General features: G+C 34.9%; 1 protein-coding gene across 2 annotated transcripts in view; it reads left to right on the forward strand.

The window, feature by feature from the left end:
- DPH6 (diphthamine biosynthesis 6) overlaps window positions 1-22656 on the forward strand; it is a 178636-nt gene that overhangs the window by 17665 nt on the left and 138315 nt on the right. Inside the window, exons 3-4 of one of the 2 annotated variants that reach the window (XM_030318558.1) lie at window positions 1046-1239; window positions 20078-20263. In XM_030318558.1, coding sequence (XP_030174418.1) covers window positions 1046-1239; window positions 20078-20263 — 380 coding nt within the window. Of the gene's footprint in view, window positions 1-1045; window positions 1240-20077; window positions 20264-22656 lie in introns of those variants that run through there. The other variant, XM_030318556.1, reaches the window with a different exon arrangement.

The following is a 22656-nucleotide window of genomic DNA, read 5'->3' on the forward strand; positions in this document are numbered from 1 at the left end:
TTGCTTACCAGCACTTCCATCTCCAAAGAAAGTCCCAACTTGCCCCTGCCCCTTCAGCAGACAATTATATATTAGCAAATAAATCTTCACGTATGACCCAGTCATCTCTCAAACTGCTGTCTTTGTGCTGGGTCCTGGGAGGAGTGAGTCTATGCACAAGCTCCTGAAAAGGAATATCTCAAATCTCCACAGTCCCTTAGACCCCCTGGGTGTGTGCCCCATTGGTTTTCAAAGCCAGATGTTTTAGGGTCCTTGTCTTTCAAGTGCAGGTTTTACAGTTTTGGGGTGTCCGGTGTGGGGCACAAACCCCTCCCTCCTCAGGGAGAGGTTTCAGTATTGTGAGATCCCTTTCTGTTGTGGGTCACTGCTGGGGTTTTGGGCAAGATTGAGTCTCTGCTTTTGTCACACATTTTGATGTGGCCCTTTTATTCCTTGTTGTGGAGGGAGCTATTCAGCTAGAATTCAGTGGGAATTATGCCATATGTAGCTGTAGTTTTGGTATTTCTGTGGAAGGACGTAAGTTCAGGGTCTTCTTTTGCAGCTATCTTGGACTGCTGCTTAATTTATATATTTTTGTATGTCTTGTTGAAGTACTGAATATAAAATATATCAAGAGCATGTAATTTATTTTTACAAATATTTGTCACTTGTTAACCAAGTAGCTACTTAGTTAAGGAAGGTTTTTTCCTACAACTCCAGATGACTTTGTAAATAACCTTGAATGATTTGAAAAACATTTATGTAATAAAATCTTTAATTGAATAAACTAATCAAAATTTATTGGCTATATTACTCTTCTCTTTAAACATTTATTGTATATAGTTTTAAAAATTTATATGTATCTGTAATTAGTAGTAGAGATGACTAGAGCTGATGTGAACTGGATGCAACTGTGGACAAATGTGCCACTCTTCCACTTTATTTCACTTCGTTAATGCAGAGAGATATACTGTAGTAAGTCACCAAGCAGTAACCCAGATGGACTTTCAAATCCACTTTCTTTTTCACTCGGTTTTACTGATTATTTCCACTTTCAATGTTGCAGTGGGGTCAGATGAACTGGATAGCTACATGTATCAGACAGTGGGTCATCACGCCGTCGATCTGTATGCAGAAGCGATGGCTCTTCCCCTCTACCGCCGTACCATAAGAGGAAGGAGTATGGATACGGGACGAGTGTATACCGAACGTGAAGGTGATGAGGTTGAAGATCTCTATGAGCTTTTGAAACTTGTTAAGGTATGCGCAGGAACCAATTACATTAACTGAATAATGTAGTAATAATTAACAACTGTTAGTAACCCAGCTATTCTTTGACAAGATATTTAGTCTTTTTGGATAGAAAAGAAAACTTACTATGCCTTTATTTTAAATACTATTTAAAAATAAAACTTTTGGTATAGTTTGGCATTCATGGTTGTCAAATGTCTTTAATTAAGTTTTTCCTTAGGATTTTGGAGCTGATGACCTTTTAATCATTTTTTTTTTTTTTTAACAAATACTTATTGAATACTACTATGTGCACGGTATATAGTTCTAGGCACTGGGGATAGCGCAATGAAGAGATCAGACAAAGCCCTGTTCTGTTGGAGCTTACTTTGCAGTGGGAGCAGACAGATAATAGACAAACAAGCAAATCATATGATTGGTGCTGAAGAGTACTATGAAGACGAAGGAAACAGAGTGGTAAGGAGTGATGAGGGGGTGCTCAAGCAAGACCTTTCTAGTATGGTGAAATTTAAATAGACCTAAAAGACTGAACCTTGCTTAAATCTAGTAAGAGAGATACGAATTAAATTCTTAAGTCCCTGTACATAAGAGTTTGGCAGCCATTTTGCATTCACTGTTAATTTTTCTAAATAGGAAATTTAGGAGACAAAATGTGGGCCTTATAAATGTAGTAGAAACTTATTCAGTAAGTGTTAATTAATGGAGATTATTTTATACTAAGCCATTATCTTTTCATTCGCATTGATAGTTAACTATTTGAATACATTCTGTATTCTTAATATGAATTTTTTTAATAAGCTGTAGTCAATTCATACAAGGCATATCTAATGAAATAGAGTGTAAGCTGATATTTCCTGCTTGTCTTAGCGTATTGTCACAAAGGGAAGGAAGATTTCTGTCCCTTCTATCAAGAAACATTGCATTTCATTTTCTCATTTTTCACAGAACGTTCAGCTTCTGAGAAGTTATATTATGAACCAGTATCATGAAAATTTGCTACTTCAGTGTTATATTTTAAATTTGATGCTGATCAAAGCTTAATATCAATGAAGCGTTTTGATTCAGAAAAAATACATGAAGCACTTAAATTCTTTTAAAGTTTGCTTGAATTAAGTATTTCTTATTTTGTATGTCAGATATTTTCATTTGTATTTACCTTTAGAAAAGAAACTGATAAGGAAAACACTTGGAATAATGCCGTAATTTATTGTTTAATTATGGATAGTGTAAGAAGTAGACATTTTTCAAAGGAAATTACAAGGACCTCATTTCTTTCCTCTGGGAAGATACATACTAATAACAACTATTTTGATTATCAAACAAGGGGGAAAGGCATAAAAGTTCCACTTTTAATTGTCTTTCTGTACAAATAAGATCTTGAAACTGCTCACATTCAAGTGTGAAATATTGAGTGCAAATTCTGCATTTTTAAAATTTCTTTTTTAAGGTACAGAGAAATTGGGTATTAAGTTTTTAGCATAAACAAGTTTTACAAAATGGTGGGACTCACACCAGAAGTAATTGGATTGCCTAAAAATCACTGATAACTGATAACTTTGGGGAAGCTGTGTGATAATAATGGCCTTCCAAGAAAGGGAAAGATAATAAATTACTGATCAATTTAATTAAAAATGGGCAGATTAGTAGTAATTAAGAAGAAATTTCCCTTTTGATCCATGCTGTCTTTGGAGAAATGGATGCTTTGCCATTATCTTTATAGTAACCGTCAGTTATGACATAAATTAATGCTAATGTTAAATCTTGACAACTGCTTTGGAAGTTCGTACATGATAATTATAACTATAGTTGAAAGAGATGTTATCAAGTTGTCGGGGACGAAATAGTTCCTTCTCTTTCTGTATAGAAATATTAATTTTACTATAGGATATTTTAAGGACATAAATATTAGAAATATATTGCTTTTATGGAAGAGATTGTATAGCTAGGCTTTTATAGTTAAATCCATTTGTGAAACACTGGTGTAAAAATTCCAATAGAGGTCTTACATATTCTAATGAATAATTGAGTAATTATGGGAAAAAACGGATCTAGAAGAGCTATAATTCTTCAGGTTAGTGTTCACTCATTCTAAGAAAAAGATGGGATTGCATTTCTTAATCCTTTGAATATTAATGGAGCATTGGAAGCATTTAGATTCATTTTCATTTTAAGCATTTATTTATAACAGGTTGCAGTTTTGTGACTTTCCCATGTAAGTCAATCTTTTGTTTTGTAGCTCTTTTTTTTACCTCAAAATATTAGAGCTAATTTTTGAGTAGGAGTTGTTTCTTTTTGCAAAGTGCTTAACTAATTGCTGAAAAGAAGTAGCAACGACTTGGGAGAAATGACAGAGTAAGTTTCCTACTTTGTAGAAGTTATGAAAACCAATTTAAATGTAATAAGCTTTTATATTTCATAGATTACTGGGTGATTATGACAGTAGATACATATGTATATCTCAAGCTGTTTACAAGATAACCTGATTTTCACATAACTAGCCTTTTTTTTATTCTTTAGAATTTCGTTAGTATTAAAACATCACCTTGGTTTTCACCTGGATTAATTTGGTATATATATTTTTTGGTATATATATATATATTTGGTATATATATTAATTTGGTATATAGATAACCTATATTATTTCCTGGAAATATAGTGATTTTTAAATTCTGTGGGTTTTCTTTGTAAGTCATGTAAGAAATGTAATAGGGGTGCCTGGGTGGCTCAGTCGGTTGAGCGTCTGACTTCGGCTCAGGTCATGATCTCACACTCCATGAGTTCGAGCCCCACGGCCAGCTCTGTGCTGACCGCTCAGAGCCTGGAGCCTGTTTTGGATTCTGTGTCTCCCTTTCTCTCTCTGACCCTCCCCTGTTCATGCTCTGTCTCTGTCTCAAAAAAATAAATAAACGTTAAAAAAAATTAAAAAAAAAAGAAATGTAATAGTTACTGAAGGATATGTGTAAACACCATATCCCTATAAAGAGTATATTTAAGGATTAACTTATTCTTTCTCTCTCTAGTGGTTTGGAGCCACTTCTTACTGTTTCTGATATCTTCCTCTGTCTTGGCTATTCCTTCTTTTTAGTCCATCTTTAAGAAACTTCCATAAGGAAGGTACTTTCAAATCCATACATTTTGAAAATGTTCCTATTCTGCCCTCACATTTGATGGATACATTGGATGAATTTAAAATTTTAGATTGAAAAGTAATTTTTCCTCAAACCATTCAAGGCATTGCTCCATGGTTCACTAGCATTTTGCTGATGAAAAATTTGATGCTGATGTGATTTTTGTTCTTTTTAGCTGACTTATTTTTCCTCTCTGTTAACTTTTATGATTGTGTCTTTATGGTTGGTGTACTGAAATGTCACAACAATGCATTGGATATTGAAGGTTGCTTTTCCTGCATCCATTCTGCAGCTTCCTATTGAGTAGCAGCATATCTCTGTCCTCTTTCTCTTAATGATGGTTCAGGGATGGTATTAATCCAGGTGAAAGCCGGTCACATGGCATTCTCCTGACTATAGTGATTGCATCAGGGATGGTTTTGTTAACTCATATGTACCCAATCTCAGTGATTGGACGTTAGACCTCCTAGTTTGAATCTTCATATCTCTTGTCTTTTCTCACATTATTTTGTATCTTTCTATCTTTTTGTTGTACATGATGTGAGATTTCCTTTTTAAATGCCCTCCTTTCTTAACAGTTGTATTTTTGGTGATCAATAACTTCACTTGTTGGTTGTTTCTTTTTTATAACAATTTATTTCTCCTTCTATAGATGTAACATTCTTATATCCCTCTTAAAATACAAACTAGTGATTTTAAGCATTGTTTCCTAAAATATTAATGTTTCCTTTAAGGTCTTTTTTCTATTTCCTTCTCTTTCATGTTGTAGTCTTTTCTTAAATGTCTTGGTTGCTTATTCATATCTGAGAATTAGGCAGGAGGAAAGCTGACTGTGAACATTTTTGACTTTAAAGTTTTTCCAGCCCCATATCTCATACTTGTTATACCTGGAGTTCAGGATAATGTAGCCTAATTTGTTCTCTTCCTTGGCTTTCTTCCCTGCTATGCAAATAGTAGGTTACAGCTTCCGCTGCTGACGTATCAGCCGTTGTTCCATCTTCATCTGTTGACTCAGGAAATGTACTGAAATCCTTTGATGTCTACCCCTGCCTGCCCCACATTTTGTTTTCTAGATGTTGTATCTTTGTTGTCATTTTAATGGACTCTCTTTAGCCAGAAATCTGTGTTAATTTTTTTTCTAATGGGATTCATTTAATATTCTTCCTTAAACTGCATATTCAGTCTTCCTCTTCTAATCCTTGCTACTTTTCTTCTCTCATATTTGTTTTCTCACTTTTCTTGGTGTTGATGACCTTAAATTCCTTAATGGAAACTTGTATTATAATTTGAATATAATAATAAATGAATAACTGCCGTTTGTTTTTTAAGCCAAATATTTACTGTTGATAAAGGTTTGTAAATAAGTGGCTGATTTTTTAAACTAGATTTTAACTTTATATTTTTAGAAACATCAATTGCCACTTTACTCTTTGTGTTGGCTAGATTTATTTTGATTATAAGTCATATTCAAACTGTTTTCAAGAAAAAGAATTTTGGTTTTTTTTACATATTATATATTCTTTTCCTTGTTAATTTTTAAAAATTTTAATTTCAGTATAGTTAACTTATAGTGTTGTATTAGTTTTAGGTGTACAGTATAGTGATTCAACAATTCTATACATTGCTCAGTGTTCACCACAATGTGTACTTTTAATTCTCTTCCATTTTACCCCCCCCCCCCCCCCCACCCACTTCCCCTCTGGTAATCACGTTTGTTTTCTATAGTTTTCTATAGTCTGTTTTATGGTTTGTCTCTTTTGTGCTTTGCTCATTTGTTTTGGTTTCTTAAATTCCAGATATGAGTGAAACCATATGGTATTTGTCTTTCTCTGACTTATTTCACTTAGCATTATCCTCTCTAGATCCACCATGTTATTGCAAGTGGCAAGATTTCATTCTTTTTTATGGCTGAATAATATTCCATTATTTATATATAACCTATAGTATATACATATAATTATTAATATATAATAATATATATAAACTATAATTACATTTATATGTGTATATATATATCACATCTTCTTTATCCATTCATCTATTGATGGACAGTTGAGCTGCTTCCCTAATTTGACTATTGTAAATAATGCTACAATAAACATAGGGGTGCAATATATCTTTTTGAATTAGTGTTTTTGTATTCTCTGTGTAAATACCCTCTAGTGGGATTACTTGATCATATGGTAGTTCTATTTTTAACTTTTTGAGGGACGCCCATACTGTGTTCCACAGTGGCTGTACCAGTGTGCATTTCCACCAACAATGCATGAGAGTTCCTTTAAGAAAAAGAGAATTTATTGACAATAACCTAAAGATAAGTTTGGCTTCAAGTAGACTAAGTACAAGACACAAATTATGTAATCAATATCTTTTCCCCCCTGTTTCCATCTCTTGCCTCTATTTTCTATTGATTCCATCCTTTGACTAGACTCTTATATTCAGAAAATGGCTCCTGGTTACATTTTTTCTGGTTCAAATCTAGTAGGAAAAGCTTCAGTCTTTTTAAATAACTCAAAGGAAAATGTAGTTATCCAGTTATATTTCATTGTCACTCAGTGGCCTGACTTGTATCATCTATGAACCAGTCATTGTTGATGATTTTATTTGACTGGATAGGTCTAGATCATATGCCATTCCTAGAGCAACAGATAGAGTCATGATTACTAGAACCACATTTTACTATGGTTCTGTGGGAAGAACAGAACCCATTGGGGGGAAAAGTGGATCTCCAAGTGCAAAGCAAGCTGTTGCTGGTAGAAGTGTGAACTGTGTCAGGGAGGTAAAAAGCAGCAGGTTTCCTGAAAATAAATAGGTTTCAATTGCTTACAAACTTAGGAACCATCCTAAATGGCTCTTCTTTCAGTATGTCCCTCCCTCCTCTCCTCCATCTTTTCTTCCCTCCCTCCTTCTGTCTTACCCTTTTTCAAACCTAGTTGACCATTGGAACCACAACAGTGAGTCTATACTCTGGGACTTGCATTCAATTCTCATGATATCTCCACTTGAATATTCTATAGGCGCGATAAATTCAACAAGTTCAAAATTTTATTCATTCTCTTCCTGCACAAACTTGCTCCATTTCCTATATTTCTCTCTTAGTTAAAATCATCATCATCTACCCCCATCACCTAAGTCTAACCTGGGACCCACAACTAGATTTCCATTATCTTTCAGTTCGCTCCCACACCAACCACCACTATTAGATCTCTAGGAACCTGCTATTACTTCTGTGACTTCTGATATCTGACCCTGTGATTTCATTCTCACTATTACTGAGTTTTCACCTGTACTCTGTGAGAGTCTCCTAACTCGTCAGCTTGCCTTCAATATCACCTTGTGTACCATTCAACCCTTCTACTCTATTGTCCTTGGCTGTTCTGCATAAATACTTAAATAACCCACTACTAAGGCAAACTACAAGCACATTACCTTGTCAGAAAAGTCTCTTTTAAAAAGAGATCCTTGCCTTCCCTTCCATTTCTACCTGTCTGATCCTGTCATTTCCATACAAGTTTCTGGGTTCAAGTTATAATGAACTAATAGGTTTTAGGAGATTGCTTTTTATATCTGAATCTTTGCCTGTACTTTTCCATATCCTTATCTCTGTTCTAAAGAACTTCTCACTTCATACACTTCTATGAAATGGGCTCTAATTTATCTGCTTCCTGTATTTTCCTTCTCTGTTTGTCTATACCTCTACTGTTTTCCTCAGGACATTAGTAGGATTATTTATGTGACTGTCTCTTGCTAGATTGTGAGACCCTCAAAGACATACTCGGTACTCTTTATTTTTACATATCTAGTGTACAGCAGTATTTCTGGCATATGGATGCCTTTTAAAGGATGACTGAACAAATTAGTCCAAAGCTTAACAAATTATATTTTATATCACAATGTATCTAATTCAGGGGAGCCACAACATTGTTACAAAGTAGGATGTAATGCCATTGGTAAATTCGTTTTGTTTTTGTTTTTCCACTTAGAAGCTTAAATGGAATAGGCATAATTGTGAAACTTTTCAAAATAAGATATCCTATCAGATTTGGCACTATAACCCACTAAGTATACCAAGAATAATTTCCAGCTGCAGAGTACTTTATAAAAATGCTGAGCAGACACTTTTTCAAATTATTTTTGGTGTCTGCATGTTAGAAAACATGCTTATGGTGGAAAATTGCTCTGTGGATCTTTTTTCACTCTGAATATTAGGGAAAAAAACCCTTGGTGGTTGGGTGGCTTGAGGCAAATCCAAAAGGTTTGGAGTGGGAGGAACATATAAGAGGCCCTTAAGATTTGCAGGGAGGACCCAGACATAATGCTAATTAAACAGGCACATAGCCCTGTACAGATTGCTCCTGGCTCTTCAGCATTGCACAGCTTGCCTCAAGCCCTGTCAGTTCCCAAGATTTTGGACATTAAACCTGGTCCCTTGGCACAAGAAATGCTTTGCTAGTATTGATTCTGGACCCTAAACAGAAGAGTTGGAATCAGCACAGACAAGTGTCATTTTGACTCCCAGGTGCGACTTCATTGAGGCTGTGTTATTGCTGGCCCTTCAGACAGTAAAGTCAAGCATGCACGAGAAAGCACATGATGGAAGATCTGTCTGGAAGTAAAATGTTGGATTATACTTGTCAATTATTACAGTTTGTAAACTTATCACAGGTCTAGAGTCTTCATCTGTAGATTCCCCCTAAAGCTTAGAAAATGTGACTCCCTCATTTTAGCAAAATGATTATTCTGTCTCCTAACCTTGAACTTTCTCCTCTTGGTATCACTGATTGTGTGTGTATATTAAACATGCACATATATACTCTTTCAATTTATTTTTTGCCTGGTTCAGTGCCTCTCTATAAATTTACTAATTGACTTTCCTTATGTTCCTTTCTTCTGCAAAATATAGATTTCTATCTTAACTCTATGTATTTTAAAGTGTGTTGGGTATGTCTGACTTATCTTTCAAGTCTCTGGTGTCTGGGTCCTATTGAATTTTTCGTCTTTTTTCCTGTCTATGCTACCATTTATTTTTTAAGAAACCTTTTGTAGATGTCTGCTTAGGAATTGTGTTGTCTAAGACATTAGATGTATGTTTCTGTCCTACAGTCCTTTACTTCAACTCTAGACCTGTATTTTACCTTGTCTTTGTTATATTCTCTATTAAATGACTAAGAACGTATTACTAAAATTTACAAGTATAAATTACTTTATTCATTTATTGTTACCCTTCCATTTTTTCGTAGCACAGGACTTTATTGGTAGTGACACATGGTATGATAGATCTTAAACTGATCTTTTTACATTGACTTTCCCTTTTAAATTGGGAACTTGTTCATCCAGATAATTTGTGGTGCTTATATCATAAAATAGCCATAAAAAGCAAAGATGATATCAATAAATAGAATTTTTGGGGCGCCTGGGTGGCTTGGTCGGTTAAGCATCCGACTTCGGCTCAGGTCATGATCTCACAGTCCGTGGGTTCGAGCCCCGCGTCGGGCTCTGTGCTGACAGCTCAGAGCCTGGAGCCTGTTTCGGATTCTGTGTCTCCCTCTCTCTCTGCTCCTCCCCTGTTCATGCTCTGTCTCTCTCTGTCTCAAAAATAAATAAACATTAAAAAAATTAAAAAAAAATAAAAAATAAATAGAGTTTTTAAATTATTAGTATTGGTAAGAGATGATTCAGTAGAGACTTGTTCTGTGACATGCTGATGTGAGAAAAAAATTGAGTGAATAAAAAGGATGAATTAATCAACCTTGACTTTTCCTGTTATCTTTAACCTGATACTACTGCAGTTTATAGACTCCTCTATGTTTTTCTTTCTGCAAACATTAATTGGATGCTTATAATGTACCAGTATTGTAAAGAGATGTTCAAGACAGTCTCAGCCTTCAGAGAATCTGGAGAGACAAGGTAGAGTTGCCATTGGAGTATGCAATTAAAGTGCTATGGGAATTGAGAGGAGAAAAAAAATCTCATGTAGGAGCATCAAGAGGGTCTTATGGGGGAAATTACATTTGATATCCTTGTACGTTGTTTGGGTTTTGACAAAGGCAGGCATGAGCAAATGTCTAAGAGAAAGTTGCAAATTAGGGGCAGAGCTTATCCAAACTCACAGAAGCAGGAAATCATGAGATACATTAGGGAAGTAGCAAGAAGTTCAATTTGGCTAGAGCTCGGAGTTTAAGGAGTAGTGGAAAATAAGTCTACAAAGGTTGATTGAAATAAAAAAGGAGTGTCTTAAATTTTAGGTGGGATTGTGTAGGCAGCCCCTAAGTTGGTATTTTCCAACTGAGTTTAATGTGTCGCAACCTTTTTTTCTTTAAATGAAAGAGACTAGAATAAAGTAGAAAATATCAAAATGCATTGTACATAGTAAGGTTAATTATATTTTGTGAAATGTGCATTCACATATGTGAATATAAATGAGTGTTATGTGAGTATAAATGTATGTTATGTATATTCTACACTGTTAAACAAATTGTTATGGTTAAACAAATTTGAAAGCCACTACCCTGAAGGATTTTGCAAATGGAATGACATAGAATTGTACAGTTGAAGGGAACTTCAAGGACATTAAGTTGAACCACTATAACGATGCGAGAAATGGATTAGAGAAGTGGAATTCTGGAGATGAGGAGCTCAAACTGAAAACTGAGATACTGGGCTAGATGAAAGTTTCTGAGGACCTGAACTGGGGGAATGGCAGTGTGAAAGGGGAAGAACGGACATTGTAGGTGGATTGATAGGGCTTGACGGTGGCTTAAATAAAAACATGTTTAAATAAAAAGTGACAAGGAGTCTACATGAAGTACTTCATAAACTAACAGTTCCATGTCTAATTAATTCAGCTTTCACTGGGCAGTGTTTCTAAGCAAAGTGAATTACAATAGCTATGTATTACAAATATTGTGACACTAAATTTTACAGTACCCTGTCTTTGTCATCTGTTTAATCTGGTGTAGGATGGTATAGGAGATGCTTCATTCAAGCTGGCTTCATTTAATCAAGATTAACTCTTTTTTTTTTTATAAATCAAGATTAACTCTTAATAAATCTTAGTCTTACTACAGGTGTTGGTGAGGATGTGGAGAAAAAGGAACTCTCTTGCACTGTTCTTAGGAACAGCCAAGAACACTCTGGAAAGCAGTGTGAAGGTTCCTGAAAAAGTTAAAATAGAAATACCATATGATCCAGCAATTGCACTACTGGGTATTTACCCAAAGAATACAAATACACAAACTCAAAAGGATACATGCATCACTGTGTTTATAGCAACGTTATTTACAATAGCCAAGTTGTGGAAGCAACCCAGTTATCTGTTGATTGATGAATGGATAAAGAAGAGGTGGTATATACAATGGCATGTTATTCAGCCATAAAAAAGAATGAAATCTTGCCATTTGCAACAACATGAGTGGACCTAGAAAGTTTAATGCTAAGTGAAATAAGCCAGTCAGAGAAAGACAAATACCGTTATGATTTCACTAATATGTGAAATTTAAGAAACAAAACAAATGAGCAAAGAGAAAAAGAGAGAGAGAGAGAGAGAGAGAGGGACAAACCAAGAGACTCTTAACCATAGAGAACAAACTGATGGTTACCAGAGGGGATGTGGGGGATGGGTAAAATAGGTGATGGAGATTGAGGAGTGCACTTGTGATGAGCACTGACTGATTAAAATAAAAACTTAAATAAATAAATACATAAATGTTAGTCTTGATGGTGCTTTTAACTGAATGTTTAACATTTTTTTCATATTGTTATATGTGGTACATACCAACCAAAAAATTTGTTTCCCTATTTCTTAACTCTAAATAAAATCACCTAGTGTGAATTCCCAGAAGGAAGCAAAAAGTACTATATTAATGAGCTTAACATAATAATCTGTGTAAGTGGGATTTAATTTTATAGTAATTGAATTAAAAACTTATTTACTGGTGATCATGTAAAATATTGTCTTTTCTTCAGCTTTATTCATATAGTTGACATAACATTGTATAAGTTTGAGGTGTACAATGTTTTCACGTGATACATTTATATATTGCAAAATGATATCACCCTAGCATTAGCTAACACATCCATTCCATCACTTATTTACCGTATTTTGTTTTTTTTTGTAGTGAGAATATTTAAGATCTATTTTTTTTAGCAACTTTCAAGTGTCATACAGTATTATTAACTATAATTGCTATGCTGTACCTTAGACCCCCAGAATTTATTAATCTTATAACTGGAAATTTGTACCCTTTGGTCAACATCTTCCCACAGCCCACCCCAGCCCTTGGTGACCACAATTCTACTCCCCATTTCTCTGGGTCTGGAGGTTTTTAGATTCCACATGTGTCTGTCTCTGGCTTATTTCGCTTAGTATATATGAGATATATGTGTACTACATGTCTTCATCCATTTATCTGTCGATGGGTTGGATTGTTTCCATATCTTGGCTGTTGTGAATAATGCAGTAGTGGACACTGGGGGTGCAGGTCATCTCTTTGAGATCCTGTTTTCATTTCCTTTGAATATATACTCAGAAGTGGGATTGCTAGGTCATAAGGTAGTTCTGTTTTCTTTTTCTTTTTCTTTCTTTTTTTTTTTTGAAGAACCTCCATACTGTTTTCCATAGCAGCGGTATCAATTTACATTCCTACCAACAGTGCCCAAGTATTCCCTTTTCTCCACACCCTCACCAGCACTTGTTATCTGTTACCTTTTTGATAACAGCCTTTTTAACAGATGTGAGTGGTATCTCATTGTGGGTTTTGATTTGCATTGCTCTGATGGTTAATGATGCTGTGCACCTTTTCTTACACTGTTGACCATTTGGATGTCTTCTTTGGAAAGATACCTATTCAGTTCCACTGCACATTTTTAAATTGGATTACTTGCGGGGCTTTTGTTATTGTTGCTGTTTTTTTTGTTTGTTTGTTTGCTGTTGAATTGTATAAATTCTTTATGTATTTTGAGTATTAACCTTTTATCAGATACATGATTTTGCAAATATCTTATTCTGTAGGTTGTCTTTTCCTTTTGTTGATTTTTCCTCTAACTATGCAGAAGCTTTTTAGCTTGATTTAGTCCCACTTACTTACAAAATACAAAGTCTTAATAGATTCTGTAGGCTTTTCGGCATCATTTTAGATTGAACCTGCCTTCAGACCTGTAAATTAATTGACACCTTAGATATTTCACTTATGGTTTTCCTCCAGTCTCTCCTTTTATAATTTATCCTACAAACTCCTGCCGGGTTAGTCTTTCTAAAGTGTAGATCCAATCACATTCCTCTCTTCATCAAAAATCCTTGTTGCTCACCATTGATCTGTCAGGTGCTCTGCAATATGGCTTAAGCTTATCTTTCATCATTTCCCAGTATTCCCCCACATGGAACCTATGTTCCATCTAAACTAGGCTATGTCAGAACTCATTTTAACCCACATAGGCCATGTCTTTCCTGTACAGTGCTGTGCTATAGTCATAAATAATCCTTCCTCTCCAGTTGCTTCTTTCACATGGCATCTCCTTTTGATATCTTCCTTCAAATGCTCTCACTGAATATAATATCTTTCTCTCTGGAACCTGCACATAATATTGTATTTCTCTTATAGTGCTTTATCTTGATATTCAGAGCTACTAGGTTTTGTTTTGTTTTGTTTTGTTTTGTTTTTTATCTTGTGGGTTTTTGTTTAAAGATGCTAATAAGTACCTTGAGGAGCCGGGCATTGTATTCCTTTTTTTTTTTTTTTAATATGGGATTTTTATACAACTCTTGAACTATATAGACATTGTGTTCAACTGTACTCCTCTGGAATTCATTTATTGCATCTGTAAACTACGAATATATATTTCTGTTTCTGTTTTTTTATTTATCTGTTTTGAGAATAAAGGTGAAATATATGAGAGCCTCTTTAGGTTTCTAGGAAGAAAGATGCTGTATAAATTAGTCTTCTTTTGTTTTTTTGTTGTTTTTCTTAGCCTGCCGACTTCATGTTAGTGCCAGGTTTTCTTTCTACCTTATTCCTTTGCTTCCAAAATAATCCAGTAAAGCTAAATAAAGTCAGTTTTTTTTTCATTGCAAAGTTCCATTAGTATATTAATATTAAGCAGTAGCTGTAAGTTGGCATTGAGATGAGTGTAATTCCTCTTGACTTTATTAGTAAGTTAATACAGAGAAGAAAAAGAATGGTAATTGTTCAAATTGTGAAAGAGGTTTTAATATGGGGAAATTTGTATTTTATATTAGATTGAATTTATCTTTCTACATTGTTGCCTATAATTTTTGGCCCTCCTGAGACTTTTTTATAGACTTTTTCATTCAGATAATTGAACCTATTCTAAGGGACATGTGGAATTAATGTTTTCTAGCTAGTTACCTACATGAATAAACTGATGCATGGGTCATTCAAAAGAAGATAAAGAAGTGAACCTGAATATGACAAAACTTGTTATCTACAGATGCTTTCTTTCCATCAAAACTTATTTTGGCATGTTCTTTTCAGATTTAACTCTATGGTTATCTTTAAAATCTAAGCAGTGTTTTCTCTACTAACTCATTTGTAAAAAGCCTCAAGCAAGGACTTCCATTTGAAAGTTACATGAGCTGACTTTAGAGAATTTAGATTTTTGAAAGAGCATATGAAAAAATAAGATACTTTTAAAAATGGCTCTTAAATGTCCAGTGGCAATAGAAAAGGGCTATTATATACACTCCTGTTTGTGAAAGCTATTACCTCTCAATGCCAATGGAATTACATCACAGTTACTCATAACGTCTCCAGTGCTGGATCATGTGATTATTTTGTGTACTTGCACACATTGAGTGCTCAATGAGCAGTTGTTAAATTAAACTTAGTGAACAAAGTTAAGCGCATCTAACCCTGATAAAGTTCATTGCTCCTTGTAGATTTTTATGAAAATACATTGACAAATAGGGGTGCCTGTGTGGCTTAGTCGGTTAAGCATCAGCTCTTGATCTCTGCTCAGGTCATGATCTCTCAGTTTGTGGCTCTGCATCAGGCTCTGCACTAACAGCGTGGAACCTGCTTATGATTTTCTCTCTCCTTCTCTCTCTGCCCCTCCCCTGCTCACTCTCTCTCTCTCTCTCTCTCAAAATAAATAAAAAAATTTTTTTAAATACATTGACAGATCAGAAAAGGCAGAAATTATTTACCAGACATTTGTTTCCCTTCCTTTACAGAATTCTTTTTTACCGACTATATGATTGGTTTCAGAGCCATTGAAATGGCTCAAGGTCTATTTTAACACCAGTTGCCTTACGGGTTCTTTCCTACATAGTAATTTTGCTGGCAAGTGGGGAAGGCAGAGAGAATCATTATTTGGTAAATAATCCATGGTCTCCCTTTTGAGCTTTTCACAATTTAGCTCCGTTAATAATTTTTACTTGTCTCATAGTCATTTTTGTGGCTTACTTAACCCTCACCGAAGTTCTACTGATTTTGAGTGGTCATTTAACCTGAACTTGGTCATAGAAAACTAATAAAAATCAATCCAGTGGAATTCAGTGCAGATAATGTGATACTGTAAGACAAGATTTCTTAATCTAGGGGGGAGAGGTGTTTTTGAACTCTGAAATTCTGTGCAAATTTTTTGTATATGTAAATTTTTCTGGGGAGAGATTTTTATCATAGTCTCACATTGGTCTCTTCAGAAGTTTAATAACTACTGCTTTTTAACAAATTTTTAATGTTTATTTATTTTTGAGAGACAGAGAGAGACAGAGAGTGAGCAGGGAAAGGTAGAGAGAGAGGGAGACACAGAATCCGAAGCAGCGCCAGGCTCTGAGCTGTTAGCACAGAGCCTGATGTGGGGCTTGAACTCACAAACTGTAAGATCATGACCTGAGCTGAAGTTGGATGCTTAACTGACTGAGCCACCCAGGTGCCCATGGTAAGTACTGTTTTCATCCTCAGTTTCAGAAAGCCTTATATCCTGGGGGGTATTTAGGACTACTCAACTTGGAATCAGTTGTCTTTTGACTGTGTAGCACATACTGTGCTCAGTACTTGGAGGTCAGAGGGGCTCCCTGGGTCTTATGAAGAGTGAAGAGGGAGCACCTGCGACCAGATGAGGATGACACGTATCTCTTGAGAACGCCATTAAAATCTCAAAGAGAACAGAGTGCAAAGTGGCATCTTCAAATTTCAGGCAGGGAGTAATGGGGACCAGATGGGGCAGCAGACTTGTAGACCTATACGTGGTCTGGCTGGCTCATAATAGGCCCTTGGGTTTGATGTTGAAGGAGAGAAGGATAAGGATGTAAAAGATGATTTCCTCAAGTGTAGTTTTTATTTGTTTAATTTTTTTTAATTTTTTTTTTAACGTTTTATTTTTGAGACAGAGAGAGACAAAGCATGAACGGGGGAGGGTCAGAGAGAGGGAGACACAGAATCAGAAACAGGCTCCAGGCTCTGAGCTGTCAGCACAGAGCCCGACGCGGGGCTCGAACTCACGGACCGCGAGATCGTGACCTGAGCCGAAGTCGGCCGCTCAACCGACTGAGCCACCCAGGGGCCCCTATTTGTTGAATTTTTGTTGTGTTTAGTTTCTTTTGAGGGAAGTTACTATGTTATGCCTTGTTTTACATAATTATTTTCATATACAGTATATCTTGCTTATTAGTTTATACCTCGTGAAGGCAAGGACTATGTGTTTTTCAATTTTGGATATTCTGCAGTGCTCACCATGAAGCCTTGTCCAAGTGAGACGCTCAAAATTTTTGTTGTATATTTGCTCTAAGGATGCTGTTGAGGATTTTTACCATATCACACATTTAACTTTATGGCACTCCAAGGGTAAAATATTTCTCCGGATTTGGTCTTTGTAATAGTCTTGCCTTAACTATAACTGTTGGACAGTTTTTATTGTATGAACACTGTAAATCATGCAACTCATTCTAGTTTTCTTTTTATATTGATTATTAGAAAGCCTACAGCCATGTGATTTTTGTTCAGTTATTTCTGTATTATAATTTAATTGATTTTGTTTATGTAGCACAATCTGCCAGGCACTGTTACACGTTGTATACATTATATTCTAATTTATCTTTATCAACCCTGGTCTATTTTCTTTATTTTGCAGATAAGTAAACTGAGATATAGAGATTTTAAGTAACTTGTCCAAGGTGACACAGGTAGAAAGTAGTAGAATATGTACTTTTAATCGCTGTATTCTTCTGCCTCCCACCATTACATTGTGTTATCAAGAAGATACTACCATATAACAGTACATATATAGTGCATATAGAAACAAATAAGGCATGTGTGAATTAACTGTGAGACAGAGGGGTGGGCATGTGGTTTGATAAGGTGAAGTGGGGTTATTGAGTCAAGGATCAAAGTGATCTATCTGTGTTTGATCTCATTTCAGAGCTCTCAGAATTATTTTAAATCTTTGCTACTCAAAGTGTAGTCTAGGGGCTGGTGCTGTCCATGAAGTGATTGTTATTGGTTCAAGGTCAGCTATTTATAGAAATGGAAAATAAGCATTTGGAAACTTTTATACTTATTTGAGAGTATTTTTATATCTGTTGAATCTAATAACAAAAAAAATTGGCTTCATATTTTATATGTTTGTAAAATTTCTCTTTTTTTATATTTTATTTTAATTGTGTTTTATAGATGTTTCTGTCTCCAAAGTTTTAGAAATTAAGAGAAAAATACCCTTGTCTTTAACACAGTTTGAGAAACACTGTTCTAGGTAACACCTTTAAGCTATGGTTTGTTTGAAAAGGAAAAGACATGATCTATAGCTTGAAATTACATTCTAATCTAAGTCTGTTTCTGAAGATGAAGTAGGAATCAGTATATTTGGCTACTTTGTCAGTTCCTTGGTTCTCTGAGAAAAGGCTCTAAATGAATTGACTTGGAAGAGAGGGCATTTTTCATTTTTTTCTTATCCTTAGTACTTTTCTCAAGAATGACAACATTTTAATTTTTTTTAATGTTTATTTATTTTTGAGAGAGACAGAGACAGAATGCGAGTGGGTTAGAGGCAGAGAGAGAGGGAGACACAGAATCCAAAGCAGGCCCAGGCTCTGAGCTGTCAGCACACAGCCCGACGTGGGGCTCGAACTCACGAGCTGTGAGATCATGACCTGAACTGAAGTCGGATGCTCAACCAACTGAGCCATCTGGGCGCCCCAAGAATAACATTTTAATTAAGTCCTTGATCCAGGGTAATAATAGCATGAGGAACTTGTCTATCATCTGTAGTTACAGTTTCCTTCCATGATTTATCAAAGTTGCTAATAAGGCAATTCATATTTTTTGTGTGTGTTCAAACTGTTCCCTGGAATAACAGAAAAATAAAAACAAATAAAAACAAGCAAACAAAAAAAACAGAACATTGCTGTTAATTCCAGATTAATAGATTAGTATGATTTTTCATTTATAGAAAATAAAAATCGCTTCAATGAGACAATATTTATACTAGTTCGCTTTTAATTTTTTTTATTCTTTTTGGGCAGGATAGGAATCCTCCTTCTATAATATAATATGTTGTAAAGGAGTCTCATATAAAGTTACCAACCTTAATTGAGTCTTTGAATGTGTATATAATTACAATATACCTTCAAAATAATCTCTTTTCCGTGATCCTCCAAGGTTGCATTTGAGAAGACTCTCTCACTGTTTTTTTTTGTTTTGTTTTTTTTGTTTTTTTTGATGTTTAAAAAGTGGCCTCCAAATAGAGAAATGGGCTAAGGATATGAACAGGCAGTTCATAGAGAAAGAAATCCAACTGACCAAAAAATGTGCAATCTCACTTACTCAAAAATGCTGCTATTATTTTGGCAGGATTAAGAAATGATATTGGTTTTGAAGAAACGAGTGTCTTATGTGCTGCCAGCAGCCCTATAAATTGGTTCAGCCTTTCTGAGGTAATTTGGCAGATCTCATCAGACACAAAAAATAGATTCTCTTTACCAAACATTTCTACCTTGGGAAATTTATTCTGAAGAAATACAGATGTATTCAAAAATTAAGAAATGACTGGCAAACTGAATTATGGTGTATGTGTGTGTGTATATATATATATATATATATATATATATGGAATATATGGCATCAAAATATGGAAGTTGCAGAAATACATCTGTACATGTTATTAAAAGAAGCAAATAGATTACCAAATACCCTGTAAGGTATAATTACAGTTTTGTAAAACATATTTGTGAAATGTATGTATAGAAAAATAATTGAAAGATGTATTTAGATCTGCATGTAGCAAGTATTAAGAATGTGTAATTTTTGCACATTTGAACTTTTAAATTGTTTCCCTCTAATGACTACATTGTATTTGAAGCTTCTTTGTTAATGATTTGGCCTCCATTTTAAAATGCACAGAATGGTCTAGGAGGAAAGGAAACCTGATAATCAACAGGATGTCGCCATTCCCTAGGTCCTTTTCTGAAGGTTTACAAGGAGCCTGTTTTTCTTTCAGAACTTGTTCTTGAAAGCTGTGTTTGAGTTTTGTGGTTATTGTTGCTGTTTTTCTCCCTGTGACAAATGCCTATCATTTTCTAAACAAGAAAGCCAATGTCCCAGTTAGGTGTGTGGAGTGTTTCTCATTCACTCTCAGTCCTGTTGTGTTAATACTGAATAAGCAGAGACAGCCTGACCAGTGGTGAAAGATAGGACGCCAGCCTCAGGGCTTTTTCTGGTCAGCCCTAAACCTCTGATTGCCACGTTTTCCTAATTTCCCATTTCCAGGGCATCGCTAGAGTGACCTTGCCTGCTGAATATGATGCTCTGAATCTCCAAGATTTTCACATGAATTTGGAAGTGGGCAGTCAGGCGATTGTTTACAGGACTCCAAATGAACTGTGCACTCACAGCAAGTTTGATAAACACACATTTCCTCCTTTTATCAGTGAGATTGCAGAATGTGAAGTATGAGTTTCCAGTTTTACTTATTCCCTTCAACCCTTTTCCTGTTTAAAAACTTAGACATACTAATTGGATGCTGATCTGTCCCTGTTTTTTAGTCTGTTTACTGATAGTTGACGGTTTATTCCAATACTTACCTAGGCGAGGTTTGGCAGTTCTTTAAATAATAAACTTCCCATGTATTCAACTTAAAGGAGATTCATCCCAAGGAATGCAATGTGAGCACTAATTAACAGTAATGACTGCTAATCACTTTGCTTTTTATACTCCTTTAGGAGCACTGCTATTACCCAATGTAGTTAAGTAAAATGCTTGTATATGAATCAACAATGCTGCATCCTTTTAGCAGCTATTGCTCACAATCAAGCTTTGCATAAATTAGAGTTAACTAAAATTGATTTTAATATCCTGCATTTCTTTCTGCAATAGTAACTAACATATCCAGTTAAATACACTGGATGTTTAAAAGGCATTCCCTGATTTTTTTTTTTTTGTAGTCATACTTATGGTAGATGAAAAGCAAGATTGCAAATAAATTTTCTCACAGTTGACGACCTTCCTCTTAGATTTCTACAGAATTGCATGCAGCATACTCTTCATAGGCACACGGCAACACTTGGCTTCTGTTGTAAGAATTTTATCACATCAATGAAAATCAATAGGTTTATGTTTAATTTTTCTGAATTTGTGCATTTACTTCCTAGAGGATCTTACAGTTCCTTTAAATTATATAGCCCATTTATATAAACTTGGTTCATAGGATTGTGCATTCAGTGTTCATTAAAAGGGGTTGTTTTATTATGTTTGGTGTATTATTAGACTCTTATAAAAGCTTTCTGTTTATTTACATGCATTCAACATACCTACAAACTGCCTTGCCTCAGGAGGAGACGGAACAAAACTCATAAATTAATAATTTAAGGGAGCAATACGCAAGTAGCATTTTGGTTAACTTAATAAGCTAAAGCCTTAGAGTCAGTGCTGGCCACTTTAACAATGCTTTACTTTTGACTTTTATTGGCTGAAAATAACTTGTTAAACCAAGGCTTTTGTCATAAAGTGAAATCTACATACCATCTGAAGTCCCTTCCCCTCTTTTTTGATTTATGAGTAGGTTGACATATTATTGAAGAATTTTTAACGCTTTCACAGTTCTGCACTTTGATTTCAGAGAAGGTGCTAATCTCTCTGGAAGTTTGAGGGTGACAAAATGAGTTGTATACTGTTTTTCTGGGGAATTTGGGATTCTTTATTAGAGGCCTTAGTTTTATGATGGTACCTATATTAATGTTGATTTATCAGATACGTGATGTGGTGTTGCGATCTGATATGCATTAGCAGAATGTCCTCCTTTCGCATTTTACATGTTATCTGTAGTTGCCTGGTCATGACATTGTAATTCTTATAGCTAATGCTAGTGTTTCTACAGAGGTTCAGCAACTCAAGACATTATTTTTAAGTCACCAAAATAAAATGATTTCCCTTTTATTTTTGTATTGATTTGTAGTGTCAGAAATCTAAATTTTTGGTGAGTAAACAAGTGGAAAGAATTAAGTGGTAGTGTAATGAAAAGGTTTATATTTTTTATACTAGTTTTATTGTAATACATTGCAAATATATGTATTAAAAAAAAACTTTGGCACTATACTTAATTGAATTTAGTTTCAAAGAACCACAAGAGGAACGATGTAGAGAACAGAAAATACATGGAAGCTTAATTGAATGTTATTCATATCTAATTATAATCTTTGTGCGTATTGTAACTTTTAAATTTTGTATCCCAGTACTATTGCACAATAGCATGAAATACGTGTCTGTGAGGAAAAACTTGTTTTTTCTATTTTGCTTTGAGTTTGAGTTCCTGTGTGTAACAAAATTACGTTTAAAAACGGTGAGGATTTCAGTTTTGATCCTTTTTTTGTTTTGTTTTGTTTTGTTTGCAGTGTGTTTACTTTCATGTGAGAGTGATTGATCTGTAGCTGTCATTTTACCCAAAGAGGGGACAAATGGAATTGGCCTTTTAGACAAAAGTATGCAAACAGACTGCATTCTTTCTGTTGATAGAATTATGGAAGGATTGCATGAGGTGCCACATTCATTTTCCTATTGATTGTAAAAAGGATTCTGCAATGGGCTGCTGTTTCCATTGGATAAGGAGGTGCTATGATTAGTTACCTTTCTCCTGAAAGCACTACAAAAGGAAATGCAAAATGTGTGCGGTGCAGTGTTCTCAATTTGACAGTTGTTTTTGTTAAGTTTTTTTGCCCTATTGAAGTCCAGTCTATTTTTAAAAAAACATACATTTTGGTTTTGTCCCTTATATTAAGCTTGGTAGATTTCCATGCGTTTGACCCTTTAAAGAAATTATACATTGTAGACAGTTTTTCTAGGCTTCTATTGTA

Source organism: Lynx canadensis, chromosome B3 (genome assembly GCF_007474595.2).
Source record: "Lynx canadensis isolate LIC74 chromosome B3, mLynCan4.pri.v2, whole genome shotgun sequence".
NCBI lineage: Eukaryota > Metazoa > Chordata > Mammalia > Carnivora > Felidae > Lynx > Lynx canadensis.